At 35.6% G+C, this 20,066-nt stretch overlaps 1 protein-coding gene across 1 annotated transcript; it reads right to left on the bottom strand.

The window, feature by feature from the left end:
• Positions 1 to 4,327: 4,327 nt before the first annotated feature.
• LOC138342004 (uncharacterized) lies at positions 4,328 to 4,900 on the bottom strand. The gene has a single exon (XM_069294185.1). It carries the CDS (start codon positions 4,898 to 4,900, stop codon positions 4,328 to 4,330), a length of 573 nt encoding a protein of 190 aa, XP_069150286.1.
• Between the last annotated feature and the right edge of the window lie 15,166 nt (positions 4,901 to 20,066).

Here is a 20,066-nt window from a genome sequence, read left to right as displayed (position 1 = left end):
CAGGCGTCCTCGAAGAGGATTTAGACAAGACTCTTAGCATTCATCATAGCAATCATAAGTCAAAAACGTGGAAAGATTTAAAAAATTATTATATAACAAGGAGGTTTACATAGTCCTCTACATAGGAAGAATATATAGGCTTCTCTCAATATACAACTTAAGAACGCATTGGAATTTAGTCTAATACTTTGCCTCATACCGACAATCTAAATGATATAAAAAAATAAAGGCAAATCCCTTCTACAAATCCATAATTAGTACATAGGGCTTACATCAATATCTTCAACAATAAGAAAGAAATGAACACCTATTAGACTATAGAAGTACTACTAAGATAGAGTGTGTGGTAGCATCCTCGAAATTGAGGGCATACAAAAACTTGGAGAGTCTAGTCTAAGCCTACTTGATTTAGCCTTAATGATACCTCAAACACCCTAACCTAAACTGTTTGGGGAAAAAGGGAAGAGATATGGGTTAGTACAAAACACATGTACTAAGTATGGTCCCTATGCATAAAATTTTTTAATTTATTAGAAAAGGTAAAATTTAGTCAAAACTATGCACAATGACAAACAATTCAATATACGCTTATAATGAACATCCTATTCATATCAATATACAAGTAACTCAATCAACACTTTTGCAATGCCAAGAATAAAGCACCATAACTTTAGTCAAAGCTAAGTATCACATGAAGCAACCCACTTCATACTTACAACATATTCTCATGTATAACATGTTGCATACGTCTATTAATCATAACTTATCAACATAATCATAATCATAATCATAAACGAACACTACTAGGATTATCCTATAGGACCCCACATGTGCAATGACTAAGAGAAGTCCCATACCCTCTCTTACCCAATGTAGAAGCCTTCAAGATAACCCTAATGAGAGTTCACATACTTAACTTGTTCATTTACTTTTATGTTATGGAAAGAAGAGCAAAAACTGACATGAGACCATGTGATCTACATAAAATCTCATGTTCTACTCCCACATCAAAAAGAGAGGGTTAACATTTGCTTAATGTGTAACCATTCGTACGTAGCTATCTAGGTGGTTTACTAAGCTAGAGTCCTATGTGGGAACATAGTTAAGGGTCAAGCAAATTGTCTCTAGAAACCTTGACTTTCTAACGTAGAGATTTCAATCTCATCAGAAAACCCATGATTAGGGAATCCAGACTTACTAACGTAAGGAAACCCATATGGGAGGCCAGACTTACTAAGGTGAGACCTCCATCTCATTTACACGGCCTTTCGGTTCTAAGCAATCATTCCCTTTAGTAATCATTATATAAAATCATACAAGTTCACATTAGTCTCTTTTAGATCTTTCAGTAACCATATTATCATAATAACTCATAGTAGATCACAAGTGAGAACTATCCTTTGACTTTACACACAACATATAATCATGAAAAACTACATTCAATCATATAATTGTCACCTCATATCATAATTACATACTTCATAGCCAATTCATAGATATAGGGTTAGGGATGAGAGACTATATCAATAGTATCACATAAGTATATTTCACCTTACATAATTGACATTAAAGGACTATCAAGATCACACCTCATTTCCCGTCTTGGGACATCATACTTCCATACACAACAACTCATAAAAAAAATATGAAATAGGTCAATTCATGAAGTATTAACATAAGTAAAGTCAAAGTAAATAAGTGACATGTTCATAACCCTCATCAATTCACCTTAATCAATCCAAGAAGTTAGGGATTTGGGGGAAAGGCATGGATCAAGGGAAAACTAATAGGAATCCATCAATTAACGATTAATTTACACTTAAACAACAATAATTCAACATAATTCATCACAATTGATAGACAATTTTGTTTTTGAAAGATGACATGTGTGAGGACAAAAACCCTTGTTTTGGGGGATTTAGAGATCATCTTTTGAAGGAGCTCTGGGCACAAGTAATACCAATAGAGAATGAAACCATACCTTATAGATGATAAAACCACGAAATTGGGTTGAAAACTTGAAGGCTTGATCTTCTTCTTTGATCTCTAACGGCCTTCAATGGAGTTGGGGGAGGAGAGAATTTTAGGAGGGAGAGAGATTTTCAGTTCCACTTTTGGGACATGATTTGAGTGATAAAATTAACCTAAAACTGACCCTAAGAAATTATATAGTCACCGATTAAATTACCCAAAAGACCTATCACTTATGGGTTTATTAGTAAAGTCAAAACACCCAAAATAAGACTTTTATGATACCTGGGACGTAGGTGCGCCTCGCGAGGTTAATTACCAAATTTATTTTTGAATTTTGAACTGATGGAGTAGAGTATGTGTAATCCCCGCATCACGAGGACAGCAAAATATCTCCACGTGATGGCTGTACATCGTGCAGTAGCAACCAAGATTCTGTCTGCACGCAGCTGCCTTGGCAGCTTTCTTGCTCAACTTTGGGTCATCCCCAAGGACCCTTTTAGTGGTCCTTGGGGTGTCATGACTGTACCTTTTAACCCTATATACTAAAATCTACCTATTAAATGCATTTTTACAAGTTTTGGACTCCATATTACAATCCAAAACCCTTTCGAAACATAGGGACGTCAACTCGTTAAATTTCGCTAGTTTCCGGACGTTAAGGATTTTCTTTCATCCTAGTGCTCTGATACTTATAAAACAATTATACTTATTTAGGTATAATATTATCATTAATCAACATATAAGACTCACTTACAATTCATGGACTTTACGGAGTGTTAGAATATCACCCCCTTAGAAACCCTCGTCTCCAAATGAAACCATAAATCTTCTATTGGGGAAAACGAAAAAGACTCAAGACTTGCAGCCAACCAATCAATCAATATCATAATGAATCACAGATCATTGGAGGAAATTTAAACTCCTTCTAACATATAAACATAGCATCAACAAATAGGAACTTAATCCACAACATACAATAACACTAGCTCAAATTTTCCTATCACATGAGGAGGTACTAGCTTCTCCATTTTGATTATGAGCTTAATGTAAAGATTACGAGTTGACATACTATTTTTATCAAAGAAACATCAAAACAAGCCCAAAACACTTCTCATGAAAGCAATATAGCCCATTACATATTTAAGTGCAAGTTAATCATGAGAGCCATAAATCACCAAAAAAAACTCAATTTAGGCATAAATTTCTACAATAATATGAACATACTAGATAAACATGATAAGTTCAACATTTTGCATATAACTTATATAAGAGGAAAGTTGTTAACCTTAACTTTGGATAGGAGTAGGGGGAAGTGATGAGGATAGCGGGTCTTGACGTCGGCCTTGGCCTCCGGTATTGCACCCTTAACAAGGTTGTTTCTCTACAATACTTTTACGGAAACAACCTCCTTATTTCTCAATTCCTAATTTTATGATCCAAGATCTCAACCGAGACCTCTTCATTAGAAAGGTCCTCTTTTACCTCTAAGCCATTTAGAGGGATAGTGGAAACCGTATCACCTATACACTTTTAAAACATAGAAATATGGAATACCATATAAATCATGGACAAATCATTTGGCAATTTAAACTCATAGCCAATACTCCAGACCCTCTTTAAAATTTCATATTGCGCCACATAATAAGGACTAAGTTTCTCCTTCTTTCCAAATCTTGTCACCCCTTTCATGGGTGAAATTTAAATAGACCCAATCATTTACTTAGAATTCAAGGTCCCTCAATGTATTTTCGACATAAGACTTTTGCCGACTAAAAATTGTTTTTAACCTCTCTCTCATGAGTCGAACCTTCTCCGTGTCCTCGGACACTAATTCAGGACCAAGAAGAGCAAACTCACCCACTTCAAACAATCCAACTAAGGACCAGAACCTTATACCATAAAGCTCTTCAAAGGGTGCCATACCGATGCTTGCATGGTAGCTATTATTCTATGAGATTTTGATTAGGGGTAAATGATAATCCCAATTTCCCTTGAAATCAATCACGCAAGCCCGTAACATATCCTCTAGAGTTTGGATGGTGCACTCCGGTTGTCAATACGTTTGAGGGTGGAAACCGGTGCTTAGTTTTACTTGTGTACCAAGTACACTTTGGAAAGATCACCAAATTTTTGAAGTGAATTGGGCTCCTCTATCCAAAATGATCGACAATGGGGCCACATGTAACTTCACAATCTCTAAAACATACAATTTAGTATACTCCTCTACCGAGTAAGAAACCTTTATGGGAAGGAAATGGGCTTACTTAGTCAACCTATCCACTATGACCAAAATGGAGTCAAGTTGCCAACGTATTAGAGGCAAACCTGCAACAAAGTCGATGTTGATATCTTCCTACTTCAATGAGGGGATATCAACATCTTGTGTTAGGCCACCCGTGCCTTGATGCTCGGCTTTGACTTGTTTGCAATTTGGGCACCTCGACTCAAACTTAGATACCTCCAATTTCATTCCAGTCCACCAATAGATGTCACACAGGTCATTATAAATCTTGGTGGCCACCGGATGGATGGAGTATCGGGAGCCATGAGCCTCATCCATAATTTCCTCCCTTAACCCATCCATATCCAGCACACATAACCTCCCTTGGTACCTAAATACCCCATCCTCCCCTTGAGAAAAAGATTCATTATTCTTGTTAAGGAATGACTCTTTTAACTCCATCAATAGGGGATCAAGATTTTGCTTAGACTTCACATCCACCACTAAAGACGAATCGGCGTTATGATGAATCATAAAACCACCCTTCGACGATTCTTCTAGTCGAACACCTAAATGGGCCAATCTATGAACATCTTTGGATAGTTCCTTTTTGTCATCAGTAACATGAGCCAAGATACCCATAAAAACTTGACTCAAAGCAACCTTTACAACATTATCTTTTCCAGGATGGTAAAGGACACTCATGCCATAATCCTTTAAAATCTCTAACCATTTCCTTTGGTGTAGATCTAAGTCTTTTTCGGTGAATACATAGTGGAGACTTTTGTGATCGGTGAATAAATCTACATGCACTCTATAAATATAGTGTCTCAAAAATTTTCAAAGAAAATACCACGACCGCAAGCTCAAGGTCATGAGTTTGATAATTTTTCTCATGTGGATTGAGTTTTTTAGAGGCACACGCTACGAATTTGCAATGTTGAATGAGCACACATCCAAGACCCTGTCGGGAGGCATCACATTATATTAAAAAGGCTTCGGTACCCTCCAATAAGGTCAATATAGAAGCGGAGGTGAGTATATATTTTAATAATGGGAAACTCTTATTCCGACCATTCAAATTTGGACTTCTTTTGGGCTATTGCCGTTAATAGAGATGTGAAAGAAAAAAATCCCTCAAAAAACCTTCTATAGTAACCGACCAACACTAGAAAATTTCAGATGTCAATAGGATTCAAAGGTCTCGGCCATGTTTTCACCACTTTAGTCTTCCTTGGATCAACCTCTACCCCTTCACAAGAGACAATGTGGCTAAGAAATGCAACAGACCTCAACCAAAACTCACACTTGCTAAATTTTGAAAAAAGATGGTTAACTTTGAGAACTTGCAAAATTATTCCCAAAAGTCTCATAGGATCATTTTCACTCCTAGTGTATATAAAAAAATCATCAATAAAGACAATCACAAACAAAGAAAGATACTTTCTAAAAACTCGATTCATAAGATCAACGAATGTCGCCAGGGTATTTGTTAGACCAAATGACATCACTAGGAATTCAAAAGTGACCATATTATTTTTGGAATGGCATTTTAAGAATATCAATCTCCCTCACTCTATGTTGAGGATAACCCGACCTCAAGTAAATCTTTTAAAGGTATGTCACTCCTTGGAGTTGATCAAATAAGTCATATATCCTAGGGATCTGTTACTTATTCTTTATAGTGACTTTGTTCAATTGACGATAATCGATACACATTCGCAAGGACCCATTCTTATCCTTCACAAACAATACTGAGGCACCCCTTGGAGATCTACTTGGTTGAATAATACCCTTATCTAGCAGCCTTAATTTCTTTCAACTCGTTCGGGGCCATCCGATAAAAAGGGATTGAAGCAGGTTGTGTATCCGGCAATAAGTCTATGCCAAACTCAATCTCCTATAAGATCATCGGGAAATACCTCTGGAAATTCCCTTACTACGGTTACCGACTCTATGGGAGAGACTTCGGATTCAAGATCCCTAACACTCACTATGTGGTAGAGACAACCCTTCACAATCAATTTGAATGATTTTAGACAGGAGATTATTCTACCCCTAGTATTTGAGTTTCCTCCCTTCCATTAAAAAATGGATTCATTTGGAAATTGAAATTTGACTACCCTCGTCTTATAATCGATATAGGATAAGCAAGCATGCAACCGGTCCATTCCCAATATGATGTCAAAATCAAGCATATAAAGTTCTATCAAGTCAACTAATGTAAATCTATTAGTCAAGGAAATTGTACAACCTTTACAGACTCTATTAACCACCACGGAATCATCACAAATCAAAATCTAAACAACAGACGAGACCGGCATCGTTGATCTCTCAAAGGGCGCAGACAAGCCTACATACGTCATCCTTCATCTAGGTTTATTTTAGCGGAAAATTTGAGCTTTTTGTTTCGTAACAGGCATGTAAGCCATAATACATAAATTCATATACGTTCCCCATCAACCATCTAACATTAACAACATCAAATGAAAGAAATAGTTCAATACTGCATTAAGTGTATACTTGCCAAAATGGCACCAATACAATGTCTGATATAAAATGGGAAAGAAACACTAGTGGAACATAATCCACTAGCTATAGCCTACATCTAATCTAGATAATAAAGGTAGACATCCTCGAAAGTCATGCCATGATAATAAAATGCATCATTCATTTTGCATATAGCACATAACATCATTCATATCATTTTGCATAAAGCACATAACATCTTTCATATCAATTTGCATATAGCACATAACATCTTTCATATCTTTCATTGATATACAATGAGATCTTGGAATCATGGACTTGACATTCAGACTTCCCAAAATGAGGGCTCAACATATGGGACCTCAACTAGGGAGCCTTCGTTTGCAAACACAAATGTAATTACTTAAGTCTAGCTCACCTCTTGATCATCCTAGGATGTAGTTTAAGACTTTCATCAGGTTCACTGTGTAATGATCAAGAATGACCTAGTGTAATTACTTAAGTCTAGATTACCTCTTGATCATCCTATCCTAACACCTTTGGTATCATTCATTTCATTATGTGCATCATTTGAGGCTGACCTCATTCATTTATTGGAAACTTTAACTTTAACCGACATAGATCATGTGAGTATCATGAAATACAGTGTCTCCCCCACATTGAAAAGAGGTGGAATCACCGGCCAAAGTGACCCAAAACATGCTAGCATATATAGGGGATTGAACCCTACTAGATCTCTATTTCGGCAGTATAGGTTCAAAGACTAGGAGATATAAGGAGACCCATACCCGGCATGCCGGACAATATAATATCATGAGAGTTACGTGAACCTCCATCCTTCCCGAAGGAAGGCATCGCCGCTCATAGCTAGCATATCGGTGCTCAATATAAAGTTCCCTTACATTCAACTCATACATCATGGAAGTTGGCTTCTGGCATGAGGACATCATAGCTCATTAGATAATTTCTCATGTCATCATTTGTATTCAGTATGCATTAACCTCAATACTTTCATTATTGTGTTCATAGAGACTGGTCTCTTCATTAACTTAACAATCTTATAGGTGAGTTTTTTGGTAACATTTACTTAGGCTCATTTGAGATTGCTCTCATATTTTACATTAGGCTCTTATCACATTGTCACAATATACATTAATTTTAGCACATTTGCTCTTCATACTTAGTCACCCCTTATTACGTGAATGTTCATTTCATCATATGCCAATGCACCTTGCCCTTTAATGTGTTTCACACTCTTAACTATCCCTTCTAGGGTTTCATCAATTAATTTCATACATCTAAGGTTCACTTACTTTTAAACATATGCTAGACTTATGGGTCTATACATTTAAGTTATGAGGCTTTATTCATAGTTCGTTTTAGTGATTCATAACTTCCTAAGGTTATGTGGTACAAGACTTATGCATCTTTTATGTATGCCAAGATATCAATTTCGATCTATGTGGGAAGCATTACTTTGAACATTTATTCACGTATGGCTTATGTATCAATACGGAGTTTGGGAAAGGGAACCCTTTTTGAATCCCTTGGTTAACACTTACATTTTTTTTATTTAATCTATTTTGATCGATACGTCTTGGGGACCCGAGATGGAGCCCCAATGCCTTCGTTTCATTTTTCCTTATTTTTCTTTCTTTCTTTTTTCATATCTTCGGACCGAGGGGTTGTGGGATCGATCCCCCACAACCTCATTTCTTTTATTTTCTTTTTCCTAGATTTTCGGAGTTGTCCTTGATGGTATGGGATCGAATCCCTACAGCCTCACTTTATTTTTCTCTTTAATTCCCTTGATCAGCCTAGATGTCGTAGGTTTGATTCCCACATGCCTCTGAATTTATTTTCTTTTAACTCCTTTCATTTTTATTTTGCCAGATTCATTTTCCAGACAAGGTCAAAGTACGAATCCCCCTCACCGCATTCTTTTAACTTACATTTATTTATGACTTTAAACAAAGTGAGGTCACTGGTTCGATCCTTAGTGACCTCACATATTTTTCTTCATTTTTACATAACATGTTAATTGACTTAACCTGACCGAAACTAACATCATCAATTTTTGCAGCTTATTTTCTCACCTCTTTCACGTTAAATGTATATACGTTTGGAGTAGTTTTATAGTGAGTTGTTTAGGGGCATTTTCATGATCAGAATCTAGGAAGAGTTTGCACTCAAATCACCATTTTTACATCACTTATCTTGGCCGAAACTCATCTACAAGATGCTGGAAATTTGTACAATTTTTAGTTCAATTTCATCATCGTTTACATGTTAGTTTTGAGGGTAATTCATGGATTCATTTGGCTAATAATTTCCATTCAAATCAGCTACATTATACTTCATATGAACATCACAATTTGTATATGTTTGTGCATGTAAGAATACAACCATAACATGTCATTTTTGAACTTCAAACCAAGAGTATATGTCCCGGCTACACATTGTACACACATAAACACATAATTTCGTACAACATGCTTAACATTGACATAACTCCGAATATACATACATGAACATAATCAACAAGAAAACACATTACACACAAAATTTCTATCAGCAAACATACCCAACCTACAAATCGATGAGATTTAGTGATAGGGAACATGTAAAGGGGAACAAACCTAGTTTTTGGATTTGAATATACTGAATCTTAAGGGGTCTCATGTGAAAGGGATCTACAGAGAAGAGAACCCATTACTTTTGGACGTTCAAACCTCTTACTGCTGCCCAAAGTTTCTCCTCCATATTTACGTCAAACACCGACAACCTCTACCCCACTTCGACGGACAGCCCTCTCTTTGCCTAACGTGATTAATTAGTTGTTTTTTTATCTTTCATTTGAGTTCTTCAAGTGTGAAGAACTTTGATAAATTTTTCTGTTCTTGAAGTTATTTTTGCAGAGAGAACGTGAATGAGAGAAGAGAGAATGATCGTACAATGAGATAGACATGAGAGAGTGAAACATGAAAGTAGTTTAGGCTTAGGTAAGGACTTAGTAAACTAGGACTCTGCTTAACTTTTTAAAAAAATTGTGATTTTACTCTTGTCTTTATGCATTACATTGAGTAATTGTCTACTTGATTTGAAGATATTCATTGTATAAGTCTATATGATGTTAACTTGTCCCTATATGCATAATGTTGGTCTTAATGACTATATAATGAAGGTCTTTCCTTGCTTGGATGAGGCTCTCTTTACTTGTTATGTTGATGTATGAAGTGTTAATGTTTGTGATCTCATGAAGGGTTAACTAAGAATGTGTGAGGTTATGGGGCTTCAAATGTACATTGAAGTAGTAGACTAAGATTGGGGTCATGAATATGATCTTATAATTATTTATGTGAAGTGAAGTAAATATATGTGCAACTTGATCTAGCTTGCTGTAAAGCCAATCGAGTCTTTACTTAAATGTGTATATGATGTTATATGCTTCTATGATCGTGTGTGTTGGATTATGTAGGTTCTATCTATGATTTATTTATGGCCCTAAGGCTATGCATTGCACCAAGTATCACTAGAGGGTTACTTAGGAGGTTAATGAGTAAAAGAAAAAGATGGTTTACTATAAAGAGAAAATAAGCACTATAATATGAAAATGATTACTGTAATATGACTCAAAAATGTCTTAAATTGTATATGTGAATGATATTTGGCCTTTGAATATGTCTATATGAACTGTATAAATTATATAAATGCTATTTTATAAAGGTTTTATGAAGATTTACTAAGAAAGGTATGAAGTATTATTTCAAGAAAATGTCCCTTTTAAATGCATGTTTTTGCTTGGTTGTCATACTTATCACATTGTTGTACTAATCCCATTTTCTCTACTTTTTACACAAAGTATAGGTTATGGATGGTTAAAGGAAATCTCTATGATTGAACACCTTGATATGTCATTCCCAAACACAAGGGATGAGGTCCTTTTGTTCCAAGAATTCCCTACTTATGATTTACTGTAAAGTGTATAAATTTAAAATTATGTCTAATGTTTTATGGGTCGTGTCTCTAATGTACTCTAATGTTTTTGAGTTTAAGATGGCAAAGAGACTTATAGTCTAAGTATTTAATATCATATTATATATATATATATGCATACATACATACATATATATATATATATATATATATACACACACACACACACATAAGAAGTAATGTTCTAGCATATAATGTGCTAACAATGTCTTAAATTTTTCGCTAAATTTTCTATGACAATGAAATGAATGATAATTGTGGGCTTGTATAAGACCTTCGAGAGGTAAAGTACTCCATGGTAATTATAGGGGTGATCCCCGGATGTGACATTAGGCTAGTCCCGAAACAAGCGTGGATATTGTTTTCTCATGTCTTCTCTCTACCAGGTAGCTTCTTTTCTTCATGGTTCCTCCAAAGTACCTTTACTAAGGGTATTCACTTGTTCCTAAGTTTATTTACTTACCGAGCTTGAATTAGGATAGGCTCTTCAATATACGTTAAGTCGGGATTAACCTGAATAGATTCAACTAGAAGAACATGAGATGGATTAGTAAGGTACTTTCTTAGCATAGAAACATGGAAGACACTGTAGATCTTGTCTTACTCAGGTGGTAAAGCAAATTTATATGCTACTTGTCCGATACATTCAAGTATCTCATAAGGTCAAATAAATAGGGGATTAAGTTTTCCTTTTTTGCTAAATCTCATTTCTTTATCAACTGAGATACCTTTAAGAATACTTTATCTCCAACATGATATTCAATGTCACACATTTTTAGATTAGCATATGACTTTTGTTTATCCGAAGAAATATTTAAACGATCCTTGATAATATTTACCTTCTCCTCTATTTGCTACATTTATTTCAGAACCAAAACTTGATTGGTAGCTATTATTGTAAGAAAATTATATCAAAGCCAACTTTTTGTCCAAACTACCCTCAAAATCCATAATGCAGGCCCGAAGCATACGCTATAGAATTTATATCACTCTTTCCAACTGGCAGTTTGTCAGAGAATGGAACGAAGAGGTAAATTACAAATTAGTACCCAAAGCTCCTAGCAATCGCCCCAAAATCTAGATGTAAACCTTAGGTCTCGGTCAGATTCAATAGACACAAGGATCCCAAGTGGTCTTACAATCTCATTAATGTACAAACCATCTAAACGCTCAAGCGAATTATCTAACGTGATTGCTAGGAAGTGAGCACTCTTTGTTATACTATCTATAATAATCAATATTGCATCATTATTTCTTTGATTTCAAGGAAGTCAAGAAACAATGTCAATAATTATTCTCTCCCATTTCCAGTACGGCATAGACAATGGTTGTAGTACACAAACTTGAACTTGATGTTCTGCCTTTTCTTGTTCACAAACCAAACATTTTCAGATGAACTCCACAAATATTCTCTTCATATCATTCCACCAATAAATTTCTTTGATTGTCTGCTACATCTATGTACCTCCAGGATGCATTGCATATCGTGAAGTATATGTTTCTTTTATGATTTAGCTCCTCCTTTTTTAATCAATAGGGATGCATAACATGTTTTTTATAAAGCAAGACACCATCCTTGTTAATGTATTTATGTTTTCCCCATGGTGGACCCCTTTATTCAATTTTACAAGTTTCTCATCTAACTTTTATGTTTCCCTCACCTATTCAACTAATATTGGCTTTACTCGCAAATTATCAATAACTAAATCATTTGAATCAGGTATAAAAAGCAATATTCATGGATTTTAGCTCAAGGAGAAATGTCAAAGGATGGGAAGAAATTCTTCCGTAGGTTTCACAACCCCAAAGTACACCCTAGCATATAAGGTAAATCTTACATGAAACAATTGCGTACTTCACCTTTCGGAGGTCTTGTACTAGTCATTTGCTATCATTCATTACATAAAACATAAAAAATGGTTCGGAATTAAAATTTTCACGACATTTAGTAAACATAATATAATATCATTCATAAATACTAAAGAGTGATCTCGTCTTCACAAGACAGCTTAGTGATATGACATAAATTTCTTAGGGACATGACCCTTTACGGTAAACGAAATTACTTAATAAGGCTTACAGATAAAAATTATAGAAATAAAATTATACCCTCGGATATATGAGGACATACATAGTCATGAGAGAGTACATTCCTATGTTTTGCCTTCTAGACTTCTTCTTGCCTCCAATCTATACTTATAGAGTATAGAAAAGTATAGGGTTAGAACAAACCAATGTACTAAGTATGACATGTGCAAAAACATGAAAAAAGGAAAATTTTAGTAAAATAAGCTTTTTAAGCCAAATAAGTAAAACCTTCATGGTTGTAGAATTAAAATAGTACAAGAATTATCATTAATCACATAAAATAGAACTCTTATAATTTTAGAACAAAAGGATAACTTTACAGTAAACTCAAGCACATTAAATTGAACTCATACCAAACACAATAAACTCATTTCCTTTGAGGTTCCATAACCAAGTTATCCTAAGACTCACTAAGGTAAGACATCAAGGAACCACCCATACACATAAAAGTGATCCTTAACATTACCAACCATAGGCTTACCTCGAATGGAAAACAACCCCACGCATTAGACTACACATTTTGATGGACATTCATACATTTAGGAGTTCATGTAAGTACCCTTCTCTAATGGGACTTCTCAGCTATATTAAGTGCAATGCGAGAGTAGTATCTCATACTACTACTACCACTTAGTGCTCCTTGAGGATTCCATTGGATTAAGCAAACTACATTAGTCAGTCATAACTTCATTACATAAAACATATCGTTAATTTGCTTCCTTAACAGTAGACCATAAGTCACCTAACTTCATTTTCAGCACGAGATAACTCATTCATACACTTCATATAAAATCCCCTTTAAGAACGTCTACTTAGTGGAATGGATAGATAGAGTCCCATACCACCACCTACCCTAAGTGGTGCACTCTTTTAGGAGACTTAGTTCTTTCATTCTTTTGTGGGGTCTATCTTAACATACATAGATCATGAGAGTTATACATGGAATCTCTATACTAGCCCTCTCGCATGAGGGATCTGTATTTTCTTAGGGAAGGGTCATTCTCTTAGCCTGTATATGGCTTTTCCAATAGCTACACTCATAGTTAAGGAATAACGAGATTGGTACTAAGTAACAAAGTCAATACTTGCGAGGAGTACTCATATTAAGAGTCACATTGGAAACATCTCAACACATGAAGTTTAACCACCCTTCTTCATATCCTCTCGGTGATAAGAATAACTCCCCACTGATTCTTACCATTTTATAGTATATGTTAAGGATAACTAGTGGACAACACATCTCAACTCAAGAAGCGCATCCATCGTACTATCTTAGAAAACTCTTTAAAGATAGGGAGGTTGATAAAAAATGCTTCTTCTCAACTCATAGAGTATTCACCCCAACACTACCCTTAATAACATTTACTAACATCATTCATTCATTCAATTGTATGTTTGTGAGTGTACATGTAAGCATACCATTTCACCTAATAACTATTTCATAAACATTAAATTCTAAACATGCTTAACCCTTCTTTCTTCATATTTCACACTCAAACATGGTTCACATGATCATATAGTTCTTTTAGACATTATCTCTAGCATGCATCGCATAACAAGTTTCATAAAACACATCAACAAGAACAACATCACTATCATCATACTTCACATAATATGTCTTCATGGACTTATTCACATTACACAAGTATATTCAAATTTATATAATAAAGTAAATACCGCCACTAAAAGTGGACCATACCAATGACAACATTTGATTATAAGAGCTAAACAATGAGACCAAATTACAATTTATCCAAGCTTTAAAAACCAATTCATAGATTACCCAACAATTCATCATAAAAAATATCCCTTAGGGCAGTATCTAAACCATAATATCATCATGAAGAAACCAAATATCAAACACTACTCAATCATGTTCATTAAACCCATTTGTCAAGCCAGAAGTGGAAAATATGCATAAGTGTGGGTTCATTAGGGGTTTCATGTTAAAAATCACCAACTAACACTAATACCAACACATTTCAATTATTTAAACATTTTTATATGAAGACCCATGCTTAGAGTCAAAGATAGAAGAAGATAGAAATTAAAAACCCTTTTGAAATCTTTTATAAATGAATCCTTGAACAAAAGAGAGTTCAAAGATGACCACCATACTTCAAAGAGAAGGAAGCCCACAGATATATGATGAAGAACACGTCCACTACAATCCCTCCAATGCCTTCCTTGAGTCCAAGCATCTATGGGGTTTTGGGAGAGTCTTTCCTTAGAAAGAAAGTTTTAATATTTTAAATGAGGGATCTTGTCTAGGTATAGGACTTAAAATGAATTTAATATACCTTAAAACCCCTAAAAATGTAATCCTATGGTTATAAGAGACTTGAGGAATTAACAAAACACCCTAAGCCAAGCCTGGAGCGTCCAACAACTTTTGGAGGACCACCATGGATGGACACAAGCAACGGGGCGTCAACTGAACTACGACACGTGCTGCTACGAGTTAGTTGGGTCTGCAACTTGAATCAGGGAGGTTTGGACTCCAATACTAAGTCCCATTTTATGCCCCTATACGATGGACCATCGATTTATTCAATTGTTGTCGATGGACCCTCGTTGTTTGAGGCTGGTTTTTGGGCAGTCTTACTCTTCTAGGTCCCCTCGTGGGTCCTAGGTTGAGCCGTACAACGAATTTAAACCCCTATAATAAGTCATCTAGGTGTTAAGAACATCCCACATAAATTTCTATTAAAACGAAAGCATAAAACTTGCTAAAACATATGAAGACACACAAGCACTTTCTAAGGCACACTTTACGAACGTTATAGATGTTCTTGGACGTTCGACCTCCAAATGTCACAAAACATCACACACATTCTAATAACATAAGCATAAATCATTTTAACACAAAATTAACTCATGAAACATTTAAAAAGATTTATTTCACCTTAGTTTGTTTTAGGGTATTACATTCTCCCCTACTTGGAAAAATATTCATCATCGAATGATACTAAAATCTTTTAAGAACATTAAGTAATAAATTGGAAGAATATATCACATCACATCATGATAAAAAAAATTCTTTGTCAATGCACCAAACTTACAAGGAACACTAACTACACTTTGACATGTATTTTGCTACGCAAACATGAAACTTTTGGGAATAATTTCCATACTTAAAAAACATTATCATTCTTCTTTTATGGAGGAACTACCTTATCCAATATCAAACATGCCCATAAACATCATTTTTAAAACACATTAAAACCATTTTTCATGAAAATGCTCTTTTTCTCAAACCTTTATATTTTTAAAGTTAGCATCACTCTCACCCAATGAAACATGCATAAAATTTCAACCGGTTTACTTTTAAGAAATTTATCAAGAAAGCATGATCATAATAAATACAAAACCATACGAACTCATCTTACAACATAGAAAAATTACCATAAAGGGTTAAGAACTACCGGTACTATTCTCCCTCTTAGCTTCCATCACATAGTAGGTTTTTCTTTGGAGCATTCAGATATAGACCACCTTGAGGAGATTTATTGACCTATTCCCTTTTGCCTTGATGTTAGGTAAAACCTCATCTTATTATTCTTACTAGCACATTCATAACAACCATCTATACAGGCAATACACATACCCAAATGTTGCTTCCCACAAGTAGCACACCTAGGCCTTTCAAAATTATGGCCACCTACTTGGGAATTTTTGATGGAAACTCTATCCTTCATCCCGATGGAAGACTCTTGGTGATAGAACCTGTTCTTAAGTTTGTGTTGACTAGATTCCTCAGACCTATGACTTTTCCCCTCTTGTCTTATCTCCCAACTTTTGGACTCCTCAATTTGTTGTGCGTGCACCATGAGTCTAGAGATATCCATGTCATTAAGGAGCATTGTCGTATATCACTTCTTTTCGACTAAGGTAGACACTCCCATCATAAATTTTTTAATCCTAGCCGTAGGGTTGATAAGCATGGCAGGGGAATACTTAGAGAGTTGGGTGAATTTGAGTAAGTACTATTTACACTCATTAACCCTTAACGAAGATTCATGAATTCAACCATCTTCTTCTCCCTCCACTCTAAGGGAAAGAACCTATCTATAAAAGCCTCTTTGAATAATTTCCAATCTACCGGACAATACCTCAAGGGTATATCATCCCTCCATTCTTCAAACCACACTTTAGCCACATATTTGATTTGGTAAGAATATAACTCCACTCTCTCCCTAGGGGTCACACCCACAGTATCCACCACCTTGAATGTCTCATCTATGAAGCTTTGTAGAGATTCATCAACCTTAGTTCAATGAAAAAGTAGGAGGTTTCATCCTCATGAAGTCAAGAATTCTAGAAGCGGTAGTACTCATATTTGGTTGAGATCTTCCTCCTTGGTTAACTTGGGAAACAAAAATGATTAGTGAAGACTTGAGCTTGAGCCCTCATGAGTTGGGTCAAATTCATTAGGGCATCCCTCAACTCCACATTAGTCATATCCCCTTCAATAAAGTGAGCTTGAAGAGCTTGAGACATAGGGGGAATTTGGGGTCCTTGAGGTCCTTTAGGTTTCGGAGTGGTAATCGCCTCATTCATAATCTCTAGGTCTATTATATGGACTTCTCGAACACGGGGATGGATCCTTTCATTAGCTACACCTTTGTCAGCTCTTCGAGCAAGTTCTCTACTCGTATACATGTCCTATGAACACAAAGGGGAGAGGTTGAGAAAGACATCTTAAAACTCAACTCTGAGGCAAAACATTAGAATAATTAAGAGAGTGAAACTTCAATCATCTTATAGTCTCTCATTCATGGATGTATCCTAAGTCACACCGATGAACAATACTCTATAAATGTGACTTGTGAGATTTCAGACCCTAAACTGTTTCTCAAAAATTTATGCTCTGATACCATGTTTGTTACGATCGGAAAGTACCCCTAGCATATAGGGCAACCTTTAGATCGGACAGTTGTGTACTTGACCTTTCGGAGGGAATGAATTCTCCTAAGTGTTAAGCCTTATAAACATGTTTAAAATATCCAGAGTAACCTTAAGTAATCTATCTTTCTCTTATTTTGACATAGGGTGAATTTACAACTTCACTCTTGCAACTTACAGTAAGTTGCGCAATTGACAGACCAAACCAAGCCTTGAAATTGACAGCCCAGTTCCCAACAATAGAACCGTCCTGTTGGTCCGTGATTTGAGACTGAGGCATTTCCTTGGCTTGTCCTTCTCCCACGCCTATGTCCTGATCCATGATACCCATCGACGGGGCATCAACTATCCCATGAGCCGTCTACTGTCTCCATTTTTGGGGACCATTTTGGGCAGTCTTGGCTCTTTAGAAGGGTCCTACTTCAAGGAACCTTTGTTGGTACTTGGGGGATTTACCTACACGTTTCCACCATTTATATGAATGTATTCGAGATTAGGACATGCCATATAAATTTCACCCAAAAAGAACATGAAAAACTCAACAAAATATGCTAAGACACACAAGGTTGTTCCAAGAAAACCTTTCAAACGTCATGGACGTTCTTCGACTTTTGATTTAAAATGCACCTAAAAGTCTAGAAACTGACTCAATGTCATATTATAGACCAATTTAGGACCTAATAAAATCATAAAAACCATGTTAGTCTCTATTCCATCTAAGTCATTTTTGGGATCTTACAATCTCCCCCACTTCGAAAGCATTCGTCCTCGAGTGATACTTGCCACTCTTCGAACACTTACAAGAACGAAGATTCAACTAGCAGATCAAAAACATAACACATAACACCTTATATAATAAAAACATCTAGAGAAATATCAATTTCACATAGTCAAGAGATTCACAATACAACAAGAAACTAGAATAAGTTCTATAACTCATCATCCCATAAAACTCACATCCTTCATTCCAAATAACAAAAAATTATTGTATATTCATTATAATGATCATATAAATAATTTATAACCACATTACAACATTGTTCGACCAAATAATGAATAGTCATATTTCGAAAAATCTCAGAGTGAGCAAGTAGTTCATTACAATGAATTATACAATTTTTCCAAAAATGCAACTTTTAGGAAATTCATGATGTAAAAATGCTAATATGCAATATAAAATCACATAATAATATCTAATAACATAATCATAACTTCATGAAATTCACAATGCAAGGAATCAATGAAATTCAATTGAAACAAGACCCCTAAACACAATGCACATGCAACATACTTCTATGACTTTCTATCCCATCCACTAACCATAATTCCCACACTTAGAATGAACTCATAATATTAAAGAAATAAAAGAAATTACCATCATCATCATCATCATTATTCATCTTTACTCCTCTAGTCCGTAGTGCATAGAAATGCCTCTTCATTGGAGCATTATCTTTTGGAACATTAGGAGCAACTTGCTTAGCCTCTCTAACTGTAGCTTCAATAGTAGGACAATTTATCACCTTGTGATCGTCCTTACCACTTCCAAAGCAACTCCCGGTACCCAATAGACACTCCTCATAGTTGTTGTTTCCACAAGTAGCAAATGTAGGCTTGCAATCTTGAGAACTGCCTCCTTTTTCAAGTTTGACCTTATCTGTACTAGGTCTATCTTGAGTTTGATACCTCTTCTGGATCCTAGGTTCATCTTGCTCACTTGTTCCACTCCTCTTCGAATTTCTAAACATCCTCTTATGTTTGGAATCCTCTATGGTTTGATCATACTCCATAAGTCTAGCTAAGGTCATATCATTATGTATTATGGTCGTACGACATTCTTCCCTCACTAGACCCCGGTCACAAACCTACTCATCTAATCTATAGGGTTAGACACAAGTTAAGGAGCAGATTTATACAACATAGTGAACTTCAAAGAAGATTCTTCCACACTCATGTTGCATTGCTTGAGATTAATGAACCCCTCAAGTTTTACTTCCCTTTTCTCATGGGGAAAGTACTTTCCCAAGAAAGCCTTCTTGAATTCCTCTTACTCTATGGGCCCGACTCAACCGGCCTATTGCCTTTCAATTGTGTGTAACACAGTTAAACAAGAACTTTCAACTAATACAAAGCCAACTCCGCTTTCTCCTTAGAAATCACTCCATTAGAATGCACTATCTTATACACCTCATCTAGAAATTCATGGGGATCCCTTCCCACCTTAGAGCCAAAAAAGATAGGAGTATTCATCCTCATAAAGTCTCTCAACCTAGAGGTCATATTGTTTTAAACAACATTCACCCTAGGATCCATGCACGTATTCACTTGAGTACTCAATGCTAGGGCAAAAAAATATAAGTATATCTAATCTCTCTATTAGTCAATTCTAGAG

This window comes from Solanum lycopersicum, chromosome 2 (assembly GCF_036512215.1).
Source record: "Solanum lycopersicum chromosome 2, SLM_r2.1".
Lineage (NCBI taxonomy): Eukaryota > Viridiplantae > Streptophyta > Magnoliopsida > Solanales > Solanaceae > Solanum > Solanum lycopersicum.
This window is presented reverse-complemented; position numbering and strand designations above follow the sequence as displayed.